Genomic DNA, 16,990 nt, shown 5'->3' with positions numbered 1-16,990 from the left:
TCTGGAATACTGCGTCCAATATTGGTCTCCGTACCTTAGGAAGGATATGGCGTTACTCGAGAGGGTTCAGAGGAGAGCGACACGCTTGATAAAAGGGATGGAAAACCTCTCATACGCTGAGAGATTGGAGAAACTGGGTCTCTTTTCCCTGGAGAAGAGGAGACTTAGAGGGGATATGATAGAGACTTATAAGATCATGAAGGGCATAGAGAGAGTAGAGAAGGACAGATTCTTCAAACTTTCAAAAAATAAAAGAACAAGAGGACACTTGGAAAAGTTGAAAGGGGACAGATTTAAAATGAATGCTAGGAAGTTCTTCTTTACCCAACGAGTGGTGGACACCTGGAATGCGCTTCCAGAGGGAGTAATAGGGCAGAGTACAGTACAGGGGTTTAAGAAAGGATTGGACAATTTCCTGCTGGAAAAGGGGATAGAGGGGTATAAATAGAGGATTACTGCACAGGTCCTGGACCTGTTGGGCCGCCGCGTGAGCGGACTGCTGGGCATGATGGACCTCAGGTCTGACCCAGCAGAGGCATTGCTTATGTTCTTATGTTCTTATGTTTAGCATGCAAGTAGCCATTAGCACAGATCCACACTAACAGCTAACTCGCACTAACTGCTTAGCATGGTTTAATAAACTGGCCACTATGTACAGTATACCAAATATACAGTAGGGGCCCAATATTCTGCCAGCAGTGGTCAGTGTTTTGCTTTATTCCTGGGAATTCAGTGTTGGGCCATATCTGAGCACCGGCATTGAATATTCAAGCATATGCGGCCAGATAAATCACAATTGGTTAAGTGCAGTATTCAGCACTTAACTAGCTACAATGAACTACATAAAGATAGAACCATGTTTTATGTGGTCCTGTTTATGCAGTTAACTGGCAGGGTTGCTTTAAATTTCAGGAAAGATAGTTTTGCATGAACAAACAAGGGAGAGCATTCCAAAGTGTGGGTGCAAGATAGAAAAAAAATGCGTAGGGCTAGATTCACTAAACTGCTGCTGATCAAATCTCCTACGTGATCCAATTCACCCATGCAAATCAGAGGAATGGCATGCAAAAATAGGAAGCCATCGATTCACGAAGCAAAAGAAGAAACACTGATTGTGTTTGCTGATCTGAAGTGAAGCGACTACTGAGGACCAGTCACTTACTATCCCTGCTGACTCTTCTGCCCTCTTCCGCCCTTACAAAATAAAATATAAAACTGTAAAATATCTTTAAAACCACAGGCTTGCAACCAAGGGCTTTGGCAAAAAACAATGGCCAATCTGGGACTTCCTTAGGCTACTCACTAAGGAAGTCCCTGATTGGCTCAGGTGCCTCAGGCCCCTCCCAAGGCCAATCAGGGCCTTAGGCCCCTCCCCATGCATCACATGATGCAATGGGGTAGGATCTAAGGCCAGACATATTGCTGGAGTCATTGGAGCAGGAGGGACTGAGCACCCCTCCTGCTCCTTTACAGGTAAGGGGAGGGGGGCATCTGGTGGCAGGAAAGAGTCAGCATCCCTCTGCCGTTGCGGAGAGAGTTGGCCCGATGGCAGGAGGGAGTGGGAATCCTTCCTACCATAATTTGGAAGCGGCAGCAGGGGAGGGAGGTACTTTTGTGGGGGCAGGGTTCGGGGAGGGAGGGGGAAGGAGCACTTGTTGGGAGGGGGGGCTTTTTAAAAAAAAATTTAAATCGGGCTGATATTTTGCATGTGTAAAACACGCAAAATATCTGCCCGATTAAAAAAAAAGTTTTAAAAAGCCGGTAGAAGCCCTGACAGAAGTGACAGGTAGCATGCAAAGAAGATAGTGAATCAATCGCTGTTTTAAAATCAGCCAGGAATAAGCCAACAGCGATTGACTCCCTTTCTCTAGTGAATCTTGTTTTTTAGTGGTGAATGGTGAGCAGAAAACCAAGGGAATACTTAAGTGTTGCTTGGTAGCTGAATGAAGAGTTCTGTGGGAGATGTAGGGTATAATGGTAGTCGCCAAGTACTGTGATGTCTTGGTACAAAGAGCTCTGTGGATTGGAGTCAAGATTTTATGATTTCTGATCTGATGAAGAAGGGGTTTCTTCGAAAGCTAATCATAAACACTAAGTTAGTTCAATAAAAAAGATATTTTTTTTCCTTTTCCTTTATGCTTTTGTTTTATTTCTACATATTACTATGATTTATTCTGGTTTTGACTGGAAGCCAAAGGTATCGGAGAAATAGAGGTGTAAACTGGTCAAAACACTTTGCAGAAGATAATAGTCAGGTGTATTTTGAATAGATTGAAACCATTTTAGGAAAGCAATTTAGAGGCCAGCATAGATTGGGTTGATATAGTTGAGTTTCAATTTAACTAAAGCATAGATTAGAGTAGTGCAAGCTGAGTGGATTGAGCGAATGAGGAAGAAGACATAAACAGTAAATAAATTGTTAACATGGCATGTTAATTGTTTACTAAGCTCCAACATAAAAAATTAAAATGCATTAGAACCTACTGTAACTGAATAGGTGGTCTGCATCTTGTATTATTTTTATTTATGTGCAAGTTTAACTAAATGAATCGTTCATCCTTTGCCATATGCTTTTAATTGCAATTAAAGAGCAAATCTTAGGGGGGATTGTGTAGTGCTGATTCTTTGAAAGGGCTAGTTATTTGAAACTTGACACAAAAATTCAAAGTTGCTTTAGATTCTGACAATATTTAACAGGCCAGCAAAGTATGGGTTATTTGAGTTTAAGCTTCCTTTAAAAATGTACATTAGTTCCATCTCTCTCTCAGTACCTGACTATCTTTTGGCATCAGAATATAATAAAATTAAATATTTGCAAAGTGTGCTGTATGATGAACTTAATGTTGCAAGAGGGTGAAGTACCAGATGTGTTGAAAATTGCGACTATAAAACCTCTTGTAAAGATAATAAGTGATAATGTGATCAGTAATTTCCATCCTGTAGCTTCACTGCCCTTTTTGGGAAAGGTTCTAGAGAAACTTGTGTATTTACAGCTCGATAACTATCTCCAGGACCATGGAATTTTAGATAATCACCAGTACGCTTTTCGGAAGTATCGCAGCACTGAGACCCTTCTGGTGCCAATACGAAGTGGTCTTGAAAATGGGAAAGAGTATTTGGTGATATTTCTTGATGTGTCAGCTGCCTTTGATATGTTAGGCCGTGTTTTACTTGATAGACTGAAAGGTTGTGGAATTGGAGGAGTAGTTTTAAAATGGTTTTCGCCCTTCTTGCGGAATAGGCAGCAGGAAGTTTTAGTGGATGGTGTATTGTCTCACCGGTGGAAAGTTACTACAGGGGTCCTGCAGGGCTCTGCCCTGTCAGCTGCTTTGTTTAATCTCTATTTCAACCCCTTCTATAGACTGCTGCAGTCCGCATAAGTCTCGTATCAGCTTTACATGGATGATGTTCAGTTTATGCTCCCCATTGATGGGGATTTTGGAAAGGCAGTTCAGTGGCTGCAGAAGGTGATGACAGAGATTAATAGTTGGTGGCTTGTAACAGATTAAAATTGAATGTTTGGAAAACGAGGGTCATGTGTTTTGTTCGTTCGTTGGGATTTTCTTTTCCTGATAAAATTGACCATTAGACACTAATGTTGCAATATCCATGGAGGTTAAATATTTAGGGGTTTTAGTAGATTCTTGTCTGACGTTCAGGGGGCATGTATGTGCAATGGTACAAAAGGTATTTTTCAAATTGCATTTGTTGAGCAATTTGTGCCCATATTTGTCAGCCACTATGTCTAGGACTGTCTTGCAGAGTGTGGTACTATCATGGCTAAACTACTACAATTTTTTTTTTCTGGGTATATTTGTTGCTAATATTTCTAGACCGCCTAAAACTAAGCGGTTAACAATTGAAAAACATTCACAATAATTTATGCACAATACCTTTACAAAATGCATTCAAATAACATTACGATTACATAGCAATCTCATCCCCTGGGCTACCTGCATTAACACTGAGTGCACTGCAGGTAGCTCAGAATTCGATCATTCAAACTTTGTTTTAACTAAAAAAGAGCGATCATGTAACAGAATGCTATACATTGTATTGGTTGCAATTAGAACATCAAATTCTTTAAAAATTATTAGTCATGGTGTATCTATGAGAACATAAGAATTGCCTCTGCCGGGTCAGACCAGGGGTCCATCGTGCCCGGCAGTCCGCTCTCGCAGCGGCCCCCACAGGTCCATGACCTGTAAGTGTTCCCTACCTAACCTAAACGTCCATACCCTGTTCGCTTAATGTCCTGTAAGGTAAACCTCTATCTGTACCCTGTTATCCCCTTTCCCTCCAGGAAGTCATCCAGTCCCTTTTTGAACCCCAGAATTGTAGTCACAATAAGGCGCCAAGGCATTTGATGGATAGCATTCTGCCATATGAACTGCAGCGTATGTTGCGTTCGGTGACTCACGCTGACCTACATATTCCGACAGTGAAACAAGTGCTGCTAGCTGTGTCTAGAGCAGGGGTGGGCAACCTCAGTCCTCGAGGGACACAATCCAGTTGGGTTTTCAGGATTTCCCCAACAAATATGTATGAGATCTATTTGCATGCACTGCCTTCATTGTATGCAAATAGATCTCATGTATATTCATTGGGGGAAATACTGAAAACCCCATTGGATTGTGGCCCTTGTTGCCCACCCCTAGTCTAGAGCTAGCATGTTTTCATGCGTGGGTCCTCAGGAGTGGAATAAGCTTCCAGGATATTTACGGCAGCAAACAAATTTGAGTACGTTCAAGAAAATGTTGAAAAAACATCTTTTCTGTAAGATGCAATATGGGATTTGATTTAAAGTTTTTTGATGTGAGGCACTGGTAGCCTCTTTGTAATTTTACAAGGCTTTATATTAATATTATTATGTTTTATTGATGTTTTATCTGTTGTAATGTATGTGATTTTGCTTATGCATATATTTCATTGTGACCCACCTTGGGAAAAGCGGGATATAAATAAATACAAATACAAATATTTTGAAACAGCAAGCTACTGCTATTTAAAATGATACCTTCCTATATTTTCCCGGACATTTCTAAGTGGAGCTAGGAGAAAGGAATTTCTAGTCTATCAGGATAAAGTTCTTTCTTTAGATGCTTTATTTCAGTTGAGATTCCCATGTAAATGTTTTATTTCCTATCAGAATGTTAGATATATATTTTATGATCCAGTTCAGCTTCGTTTCTTTCTAGAGGGAAAGGGGATTTCATTTGTAGCCTAGGGTAAAATGGTGTAAGGCAGGGGTGCCCACACTTTTTGGGCTTGCAAGCTACTTTTAAAATGACCAAGTCAAAATGATCTAGCAACAATAAAATAATTTTTAAAAACCCCACAAAGCACACTGAAAGGCAGAGAAAATGTTAATTATAATTCATATTCCGGGTTTTTTTTCAGAGATCAAGGCAAATGACTCTATGCAATGTCGCCTCAATAACAGCCATACAAAAATAGACAAATATACCCCCTCCCTTTTTACTAAACCACATAGCAGTTTTTAGTGCAGGGAGTTGTGCTGAATGTCCCACGTTGCTCTCGACCCTCATAGGCGCCCTGCGCTAAAAACCGCTATTGAGGTTTAGTAAAAGGGAGCCATAGTGCAAAATATAGACAGCAGATATAAATTCTCAAAATGGACACATTTTGATCACTAAATTGAAAATAAAATCATTTTTCCTACTTTTGTTGTCTGGTGATTTCATGAGTCTCTGTTTGCACTTTCTTCTTCTAACTTCTTTTCACTTCACTCTGGCTGCACTTCTTCTTCTGACATCTTCTGACTTCAGCCCACTCCTGCATCCAATATTTCTTCCCTTCTTTCAACCTCCTATATGCTTTCTCTCCTCCAGACCTCATTCTCCCCCCAACTTTTTCTTTCTTTCTCCCTGCCCCCTTCTTTCTTTCTCCCTGCTTCCTGTTCTTTCTTTCTCTTTCTCTCCTTGCCCACTTTCTTTTTGTCTCCCTGTTCCCTCTTTCTTTCTGTTTCCCTTTTTTCTTTGTCTCCCTGTCCCCTCTTCTTTCTGTCTCCCTGCCTGCCCCCTTTGTTTCTTTCTCCCTGCCCTTCCCCAAGCTACTAGGTTTGCCACCGCTACCGGGAAACAGGCCTCCAAGCCACCACCGCCCCAAGATTTCCTTGCAGAAGCCTTGCGCTGATCAGGGTTCCGCTCCCCTTCAAGTCTGATGTGGGAGAGGAAGTTCCGGGCCAGCCAGGCAGCGATTGGCTGACCCAGAAATTCATCTCCGATGTCAGAATTGACGTCGGGGAGAGGAGTGCTGGTCAGCACGAGGCTTCTGCAGGCCCAAATCTCTGGACGCCCAGGGCCGAGGAAAAGAAAAAGCCAGTCTATAAATCCTTCCATGAGAGCTGTTCCAGTCTCCTTTCAGCAGGGCACTTACAAAAATGCATAGCCCCCCCCCTCCTCAACTTCCCATTTTCAGGCTCAAGATGCCAGAGCAGCAGCAGTTCTTGCATTTTTGGGCAGAGCACCTCCTGCTCCCGACCGCCTTTCTTCAGTCTGGCGGCTTGATTCCGCCAGGGGCAGCCGGCGCTCAGCTCTCCAGTGATGTGACTTCCCTAGACCTCCCTCCCGCCTTCTCCCGAAGGAAGTGACATCATCCCCCAGTCTATCAAAGATTTTCTACAGGAGAAAGCAAGGGTGTCAGGTCAAAAGCGCGCCGGGACAAAGGCGTATGAGGAAGACGGGTTCTGGCAGTCGGGCAGCGAGCATGAAGTGATGATCGGTGGGGAACCTCAGGGAGAGGAAGGCTGATCGGCTGGTCGATCGGGACGGCAACATGAGTCTATCACGGAACCCGGGATGGGTTCCGTGATCGACTCGCATTGCCTTCCCTAGCGACCGGTTGATCGCAATCGACATATTGGGCACCCCTGGTGTAAGGATTAAATCAGTTAGAAAGTTGAAAGGATTTGCTCAATTTCAATAGTTTATAGTACTTCTTTGCTTTAGTTTCCTTTCCCTGGAGGATTAATATCTTTGCCCCCCCCCCAGTCAGTTTGAAGACTATATTTTATATTATATTTCCCTTTTTCTATTATATAATCTCAATACCCAATGGGAAATTTGGGAGTATTATATTCTGTTTTTTCTTTCAAAGTTTATACTTTGTATTTAATTTGGAAATTATAAATAAAAATAAAATGATACATTCCTGTATTCAATATGTTGGTTAATATTGATAAGGTCTATTTTTTTTTTCCTTTTCTAAAGTGCATGCTTGTACCAGTCAGTGCAATATTCAGCATCTGCCCAGTTGGGCAGCAAACCACTGTAAACTACAGTTCCGTTCCTTGCTGGGACCTGGTATGCAAGGCCGGTGAATCAGTATCAGACTCATCCTCTCTTCAAAAGCACATTCTGTTAAGCTTCTGTGCTGGAGCTGACAAGGACAGTGCTGAGTGCTGGAGTCTACCAGCTGTTGTTAGACCAGAGTGCCCTAGACAGAGTGTGGCAGTGCCCATTGAGAACTGCAGTGAAAGTGGCTTGTGCACCAGGTATGTGAGTTATATCTAGACAAATATAGCCCTAAAACTTAACGTAAACTTTCATAGTCTAGAATTAAAAGCTGATACAGAAGTGAAGACAGGAGCACATGTCAGTATATAAGAAAACCAGTCTTAGATTTTTTTTTTTTTTTTTATGAAAACAAAACAATGTTTGCTGATTTGAACACTTAATCAAATGTCATGATTATGGACTTGTCCAATTTTAATTTTACACAACATGGCACTATTCTTGGAGTCCATCTAACAGCTTTGAATGTAACAGTGATAGAGACTCAGAATTGCATGTAAGGGTCAATACAGAGATTTTGTGATTAACATGTGAGCACTTACCGACACCTACTGTGTAGTTCGTAAGGGTTCACGTGCGAATCCTGTGCTAATCAGGGGCAGATTATGACAAAATACCCTCAATAATTGGAAAACAAAATTTTAATAGGGCGATAGGCGCCTATCCTATTCTATAAAAAACAGGCAGGCACCTATTGGGTGGAAGGGGTTCGGGGTGGGGTGTCAGGGGTTCGAGGGGAGAAGAGAACATTAGAAAGAGTTTCTATCTTTGAAAACAGATTTCTAAAACTACACATATGGTTTTGCCCCATTCATCTGCCCACAGAAATAAGAAATGACTTGTAGGGATTTTCAAATGTGAGGTGTCCAAATAGATACCTTTTGAAAATTATCTATAGGGTGAATAGGATCTTAAGTACCTGCATATTTTGCAGCTTCATAGGCTACTGAAAATTGCCCCATTTAGGTACTAAAGCTCAAAGGTGACAGTTTTTGACCATACAATCCATGGTAATCTTTGTTTACAAATATTTTTGAAGGTCATGAAAAATAATTGAAAATCCCAGAAGTGAAAGAATTATAACTTGTAACATCAAAAAATTTGTTTTGTAGTCCTCAGACATCTGTTTTTCTATTTTAGAGCTGTAATACTAACCTATCAAGAATATCTTGGAGTTACATATCTGACCCTTACTGAAGACCCCAGCCCTCGAATTATCATCCACAACAGATGCCCAGTTCCACTGCTTATGAAAGAAAATATCAAAGGTAATGATTTTAGCATCTAAATGTTATAATTGCAAATAACTGGACTATTATAGCAATTTTCTCTTCCTTTTTAAGCATTTGGATACATCTGCTTTTTTCCAATGTTTTTCTCAGCTGAACAAGCAACCATCTAAGCCAAGGGTAGGGAACAAGGGCCACAATCCAGATTAGGATTTCCCCAATGAATATGCATGAGATCTATTTGCTTACAGTGGAGGCAGTGCATGCAAATAGATCTCATGCATATTCATTGGGAAAATCCTGAAAACCCGACTGGAATGCAGCCCTCGTTCCCCGCCCGTGAAAGGAAATTACAACATAATCCATATTCATATAAAATTCTGTACACATATTACACTCATCAATATCAAGAATCAGAAATCTTTTTTTTTTTAACTGGATACTAATAGAAAATTAGGTAGTGAACCTTTATTAGCAAAACAGTCAGTCTAAGAATGAATTAAAATCATCTGCATAGAAGTCTAGGTTACTAAAGGGCCATATTCTATAAACAGCTCCCTAAGTTATCAGTAGGTGCCTTGATCACACCTACTGGTGCCTATCTTACTGTAATTGCTTTAATTGGTTTTAATCAAAATGGGAATTGACTGTGTCTTTAAAACCGATTAAAAATCCATTTTAAAAAATAGGCGCCCAAATCGTGCCTACAACATGGCGGCTAGCGGTGCCTAAGGTCAAAGTAGGTGTGGTTTGGGACAGAGATGATTTTGTTAACAGCACCTAAGCATGATTGACACGCGGCTGGTGCTGTTAACAGAATCTGGGCCTTAAAAGCATTAATAACTAAGATGTTTTTTTCAACAAGATCCTGAAGACAAGTATAGATTCATTCTTAATTTCTATATCAAAAGATCTTGCACGCTGTGTAGAAAAGGAGCAACAGTCCTAATACATGCTCCATCTTAGAATTAAAAAGCATACCTCATTAAGGGCTCCTTTTACTAAGGTGCTATAGGGCTTTAATGCGCGGAATAGCGTGCGCTAGACCTTAACGCGTTAGTTCTAGAAGCATAGCGCTCGGTAATTTCCTGCGTGCGCTAAAAATGCTGGCGCACCTTAGTAAAAGGAGCCCTAAATAATGGCTCAGTGAGCAACGAGCCTTGAGAAGGTCTCAGAAGATACATATCAGGGCTTTAAATACCAAATAATGTACTTAAGATTTTATTCAATAGTCTTTTGGTAACTAGTAGAAAATTTGAAGACTGGAATAATCCCATCCCTTCACTTAGAGCACTACAACACAACATTATAGATTAGTGTTAGCCTGGATTAAATGTCTGATGGGTTTAATGAACACATTACTAAAAGAAAGTATTCTGCCAAAGGAGCTGAAAAAGCAGTAGTCTGCCCTTAATAGAGGAAGTTTAGATCCTCTCTCTAATTTGCTTTTTTTAGATTGTTGAAAGGTTAGTTTATAACTATTATTACTAGATTTTATAGACTGTCACCCACCAGTTTGTTTTTTCACTCTAACCATGATATTGAACTGATCTCCACATTAGACCTAATTAAATCTGACTTTCATAAAAGTATATCTTTTCTCCTCTTGACATTGACATTTTATTTTGTTTAGAAAACCTGAGTTATTTGGCATTAGTAATTAGTAAGTAGTAGTCTCATGATTCTCATCTTATCTTTTGGATAGATATTTCTATGTATTAAGGATAAGCCACAATCCTCTTCTTTTAAACTCTTACAGGTGTACTGCAGGGTTCTGCATGTTCAGCTATGCTTTTTAGATCACCCCCTCCCCCATATTCTCACACTTGCAACAACGATTTTGAAGATTTCAATGGTGACAGACCCTCAGAGGTACCACCAAGATACTCAAAATGTATTCATTGTATCTGGCTTTGCGTACCAATTCCTCACCGGGTCTTACTTAATTCATCTTAAATGTCAAACTTTATCATAAGAATTAATGAAGATGTTGAAATAATTAGTTTAGTTTATATTAGTGGTCTAACTCGCAGGGACTATCGTGCCATGTTTCACCCGAACGGTTTTCTCAAGGCTAATATTCCTAGGACCAAACATAACATTATAAATTTTTTTAGAAAATTGATAAAATGTAAAATCACATCTAATAAATATCGACTAAATTTGCAGCACAAAGTATATTGCACAAAATTATTCATACCTTAGTTTAGCTTTCCGCCATGTTAACCGAGCACCGAGTATTATAAACAAGATGGCCGCGGCATCCTATTTACTGCTAAATATACCTCCCAAGTCAGCTGATAGTGACGTCAAATCAGCGAAACTACTGCTGCATTCAAGGAAGGGAAGCTCATATGATATTTCAACTATGAAAATGAAATTATACGATTATATCTTTAAACACCCCACATATATAATAAGTATAGTAAGCTTAATAAGTATAGTAAGCTTAACATGTAAGGGACACCCTCAAAATCAGCCTCATACCGGGAAAGATGGTAGAGGTGCTGATAAAGGACCGCATCATTGAGCACCTTGACGGACACGATCTGATGAGGACCAGCCAGCATGGCTTCAGCAAAGGAAGATCTTGCTTGACAAATTTGCTGTATTTCTTCGAGGGAGTAAACAGGCAGATAGACAAAGGTGACCCGGAAAATGTAGTTTTCTCTCTGTTCAGCTTAAGTCTATGTAATAAAATCCAGCTTAATATCAATCCCAAATAGTTTTGTATTCCAGTTAGTGATATCATCTGCGTATATAAAAAATGTTTGCATTAATCTGCTTCAAGGCCACTCCCAAAGATTGTAATAAAATTTTAAACAGTATGGAAGATAATGGCAAGCCCTGTGAAATTCCATAGGTGGCCTTCCAAGGATCAGATAAAATACCATGCCTTTTCGCACTACAAAATTGATTTGATAAAAAGCCTTGAAACCAGTTTATTACTATTTCCTAAGAACATGAGAGTTGCCATGCTGGGTCACACCAAAGGTCCATCAAACCTAGTATCCTGTTTCCAACAGCAGCCAATCCAGGTCACAAATTTTGGGCAATATCCCAAAAGAGTAAAACAGATTTTATGCTGTTTATCCTAGAAATAAGCAGTGGATTTTATCAAATACATCTTAATAATAGCTTATGGACATTTCTTTTAAGAAATTATCCAAATATTTTTTTTTTTAAATCTTGCAAAGCTAATGCTTTCACCATATTTTCTGGCAACAAATTCCAGAGTTTAATTACACATTAAGTGAAGAAATATTTTCTCCGGTTTATTTTAAATTTAATACTTAATAGCTTCATTGCATGCATCCTAGTCCTTGTAGTTTTGGAAAGAGTAAACAAGCAGTTCACATCTACCTGTTCCACTCCACTCAATATTTTATAGACTTCTCATGTCCTGTAGAATTTTTTTGTCTGTTCAATTCAAGTCCCTCCTTAATGTATAATACTACACCTCCTCCAATTCAATCCACCCTATCACTGTGAAATAATTTGTGCCCTAGTATGACAGTATCCCACTCCTTCTAACAGGTCTCAGAGATGACTATTATATCTGTCTTTTCATTTTATTCAATATATTTTAACTCTCCCACCTTGTTTCTTAGGTTTCTGGCATTTGCATACACACAATTCAAACAATGTTTGTTATTCCTATTTACAACTTTCCCAGTAGTTGACAATGTTTAAAAACATCTGGTCCACTTTAGTGATATCTTTTCAAGATACCTTGTTCTGAACCATGTACTTTTGAGCCGCTGTCTGCCTTCCCCCATTTTCTAGTTTAAAAAAACTTTTCTAGCTCTTTTTTAAATGTTGATGCCAGCAGCCTTGTTGCACCCTGGTTAAGTTAAAGCCCATCTTTCTGGAATAGGCTCCCCCTTCGCCAGAATGTTGCCCAGTACCTAACAAATCTAACACCCTTCTCCCTGCACCATCACCTTACCCTTGCATTGAGATTCGAGCTCTGCCTGTCTCTTGGGTTCTGACCATTGAACGTGGAGCACGTCAGAAAATGCTACCCTGGAGGTCCTGTATTTCAGCTTCCTACCTAAGAGTTTAAATTTGGCCACCAGAACCTCCCTGTTACATTTTCTTATGTCATTGATATCCACATGTACCAAGATAGCAGGCTTCTCTCTAGCACTGTGTAAAATCTTATCTATGTGACATGCAAAGTCTACCACTTTCACACCAGGCAGGCAAGTGACCGAGCGATATTCATGTCTATCAGCCATCCAGCTTTCTACATGTCTAATGATAGGATCTCCAGCTATAACGACCATCCTAAACTTTCCCTCCTAGGCAGAAGCCTCTGGAGACACATCCTCAATGTGAGAGGATATTGCATCCCCTGGAGGGAAGGCCCTAGCTACAGGATCACTTCCTGCCTCTCCATGGTGATGCTGTCCCTTCAGAAGACCTGTCTTCACCATGGCAACATCGAGGTTGCCAGATTGGAGTTGGGACTTCTCTGCTATGTCTCTGTAGTCCTCCTCTATAAACCTCTCTGTTTTTCTCAGCTCCTCCAAATCTGCTATTCTAGCCTGCAGAGATCAGACTCATTGCCCGAGTACACACATATGATTTATCACCAATTAAGAGATAATCAAACATGTGACAGTCAGTTCAAAAGACTGGATAGCCCCCATCTCGCTGCTGAACTGCTGCCTACATCTTATTATTGGTGACTTCTTAATTAAGTTGCTAAGGGAGTGAGAATATGTAAAATAAAGTCCCCTAAAATTGCTAGTTATATGGTAAGCTATGCTATTATTTAGTTTTTATTATTATTTTTTTATATTATTAGTAGTTTCTCTTCAATGTTGATAAAATATGATTGTGATCCGACAGATCAATAATTATAGAATCACTGACCTTGACTTAACAAGGATTTTCAATAAGCAAATAAAAAGCCAATTACAGTTTTGGTACTAAAGTTTTTCCGAAAACCAGATTGAGAATAATGTAATTTCCAGTGCAATAGCTGAGACATTCTAGGCCATAGGGTTATTCCCCCATACCCCATACCTGCATGCTGCAGAAGGAATCCACTCTGGATCTTTCACTCTACCTCCAGTGTACTTCGATCGCGATCGACCATTTGGGCACCCCTGTTCTAGCATTTCCACCTCTCTTTCCAATCTGTCCAGCATATCTGCCTCTTACTTTCTATTACCTCCTCTGGAAACATTGCAGCACAGATTAGCTCCCTCTCCCACACCCCCGCCCTCACACATTATAGAGCATCTCCCCTTCCCCTCCCCCGAAACAAATCACTTTGCTTTCCAGACATTATAATCAAGCTCTGTCAAGAGGTTCGAAGAGAAGGATTCTGGTGAGAGAAAGAAAGGGAGAAGGGGAGATGCTGCGCCATCTGTGTTTGTGCACAGTAATGAACAGGAGCAAGACAGGGAGGCACTCTGTCCTGCAGCACTGGGGGACAATTTTACGTTGCTGGAATAAGTAGCAGCTCCACTCTTATGATTACCCCCCCTTACAGATACACACTATGGACCAGATTCTATAAATGGTGTTGAGTGATGCCCACATTGTAGGCGCCACTTAGCACGGTTGTCAATCAAAAAATGGTACTGTTTATTGAATCATGCCTAGCAGCGCCTAAGCGGACATGTCATCGCTAGGGGTCCTAGACATAGGTACCGCTGCACTAGGTCAGGTTTTCACTCGCCTAATTTGGCGGTGCCTATATCAGACACCTAAGTCAACCATGTCTATTCTCCACCCATAAGCACGCCTACTTTTTAACAAAGGCATCTTAGGCGTGGGAGGGTGCCTCCACTTAGGCGTTGCTAGGTGTCCTAAGAGTTCAGTGCAAACTCTTAAATAGTTTAATTAATGTTATTTTTTTAGCTGGCTGAAAACCAGCTTGGTCAATTGCCATGCCAATTAAAAAGTAAAAATTAGACGCGGATCCCGAACTTAGACATCACTAGGTGGCTGCAATTAGGGTGCCTAATGTAGGAGCTATTTATAGAATATGGCCGTATGTCCTTATATTTTAGCACTTAGGTAAATAGCTGCCACTTATACCGGCAAGGTTATTCTGTACATTTACAGGCACAAGTGGTACATAAATGCAGGCATATAGCTAAAGAATTGTCCTTCCCAATTACATATGAATGAAATACTGTGCAAATGAAAAGCTGTATATAGATGCAAAATATGCCATTATGAGCTCAATTTAATGTTTTTATTATTATTATTTCAGACACTCCAAAATTTGAAGTTTTTTGCTGGAAGATTCCGGCTGAATGTTCAGTGCATCATGAGCTTTATCATCAAATGTTTAGCTTCCCAGATTGTAAAACTAAAGATGCATTACCCAGCATCCTTTTAAGAGTGCTGTCATCAGATGAATCATTAAACGAGTGGAGCGATTTTGTAGACATTAATAGCCAAGGGACACAGGTATGTATCATTGAATAGTATAGTACTTCTAGGTATACAAAACACTAGATCAAATCTGTAATTCTGTCTGTAAGATGCAAGACAAATGAACTCTGATCTGCACAGCTCAACAAGACAAATATTTGTGACAAAAACTTCCAATGAGTATTTTGTTTCATTTCACAAATTTATTTTCTGTTACTTTGTTTAGTGATTTCTTACACTTGATATGCAATTAACCCATCGGCATACTACCAGAATTTTGAGGAAAATGTGAAATTTGAATCAAAGTTTGTGGTTCATCAAATAATGTTACACCCAAACAGGAGAATCTACCTCCTCAAGGTGGAACAAAGAAAAGCAAAAGAGGCGCCCTATAGTGCTCAATGTTTTTATTCATTGAGCACCATAGGTTGCCTCTTTTGCTTTTCTTTCATCAAATGATGTGACACAATTGAGATGATAAATTTCAATAACGAAGAATAGGTTGTGAGGGGAGGGAGCGGTGTGTTATCAATTATCCATGAGACATGTTATTTTACCACTAACTCTTGTAATGAGACCTAGTTACTAATAACCTGGGATCAGGGCCGCCATCAGAAATTTCTGGGCCCCTTACTGAGCAATCCTATTGGGCCCCCCACGTACCCTTCCCTCCCCCCCGACCCTCCCTTCTTCCATGGGCCGAATACACACATACTTTTCTCTGTTGCCGCACTCTTTGACCAAAAGATTTGTAAGCCTGCAACCACGTCAAGGTAGACTCTTTCAGCAGGGCCCTAACCTAACCTAAACTAAACTAATAATCTATACCTATCTATTCTAAACTAACATATGTCTAATACTGAACTAATAACAAACTAACAACCATCTGCATAATAAATAACTAATAAATAATAGTGCTAGTAGCTATAATTCACTTTTGAATGTAAAATCTCAGTTAAGGATTTCTTTTGACCTTTGTAGGCCAGAAGTAGATCACAATTGCACACTATTTTTTGTAACAAGTATTAAATGTGTTTTTATAAATACTGTAAGCTTAATAAATATATAAGAAAAAACTACACATCTGAGCGCATATCTGAACATACACATCTGTATGATCCCATCCTCCTCAGCTTGCCTATAGCTGCATCATGCATGTTAAAAATGTACGATATGTTGATATGTGCACCTTCCTTCCTTCCCATCCATCCTCCTCACATCCTTACACATCCACAGCTGCATGTATATGATGATGATAAATAAGTGCATATGAGCACATCATTAACATGCAGCTATGGATGAATATATAATGATGTTATGATATAATGATATAATGATGTTATATATTCATGAATATATAATGATGTTATGAGTGTGCACCACTTCCTTCCCATCCTCCTCAGCATGTCACATACAGCATGTTACATTACACAGACTTTGTGTAATGTAACATGCTGTATGTGACATGCTAAGGAGGATGGGAAGGAAGAGGTGCATACTCATATCATCATTATATATTCATGAATCAATCTGATAATCATCACCACCGGGCTGTGTGTGTTATGGGATGGAGGAAGAAAGGTGCATGGGATGGAGGAAGAAAGGTGCATGTTTAAATTGCGCGGGGACAGAAATCCCACCCGTCCCCGCCAAAGTCCCACCCGTCCCCACCCGTCCCCATGAGGACTACCATCCGTCCCCACCTATCCCCGCGAGGAATCCCTCCGTCCCCGCCCGTCCCCGCGAGGAATCCCCTCCGTCCCTATAAACTACAGAAATAGTTATTTCATTTAATTATGCTACTGAATTAAAGGCTCTGGTAGAAACCCATTTAAAAATAAGCAAAAAGACTTTATTAATTTGGAAATATTAATTGGGAAGAATACATAATTTGTAAACGGGTTTCTACCAGAGCCTCTAATGTTTATAAATTTTTATCAACACAACTAATATACTACTTTATCCTGAAGCAAAAAAAAAAAAAAAAAGAATTTTTTTCCTACCTTTGTTGCCTGGTTTCTGCTTTCCTCATGTTCTCATTTAATT

The 16,990-nt window shown here is 40.0% G+C and overlaps 1 protein-coding gene across 8 annotated transcripts in view; it reads left to right on the top strand.

Annotated features, from left to right (window-relative positions):
* VPS13B (vacuolar protein sorting 13 homolog B) overlaps positions 1 to 16,990 on the top strand; it is a 1,237,203-nt gene that overhangs the window by 1,147,804 nt on the left and 72,409 nt on the right. For all 8 annotated transcript variants that reach the window (XM_033933145.1, XM_033933154.1, XM_033933146.1 and 5 more), the window contains 3 exons: positions 7,233 to 7,516; positions 8,457 to 8,584; positions 14,781 to 14,980. In XM_033933145.1, the coding sequence (XP_033789036.1) occupies positions 7,233 to 7,516; positions 8,457 to 8,584; positions 14,781 to 14,980 (612 nt within the window). The remainder of the gene's footprint in view (positions 1 to 7,232; positions 7,517 to 8,456; positions 8,585 to 14,780; positions 14,981 to 16,990) is intronic.

Source organism: Geotrypetes seraphini, chromosome 2, assembly GCF_902459505.1.
Source record: "Geotrypetes seraphini chromosome 2, aGeoSer1.1, whole genome shotgun sequence".
Lineage (NCBI taxonomy): Eukaryota > Metazoa > Chordata > Amphibia > Gymnophiona > Dermophiidae > Geotrypetes > Geotrypetes seraphini.
Note: the sequence above shows the minus strand (reverse complement) of the source record. Positions and strands in the feature narration are given on the sequence as shown.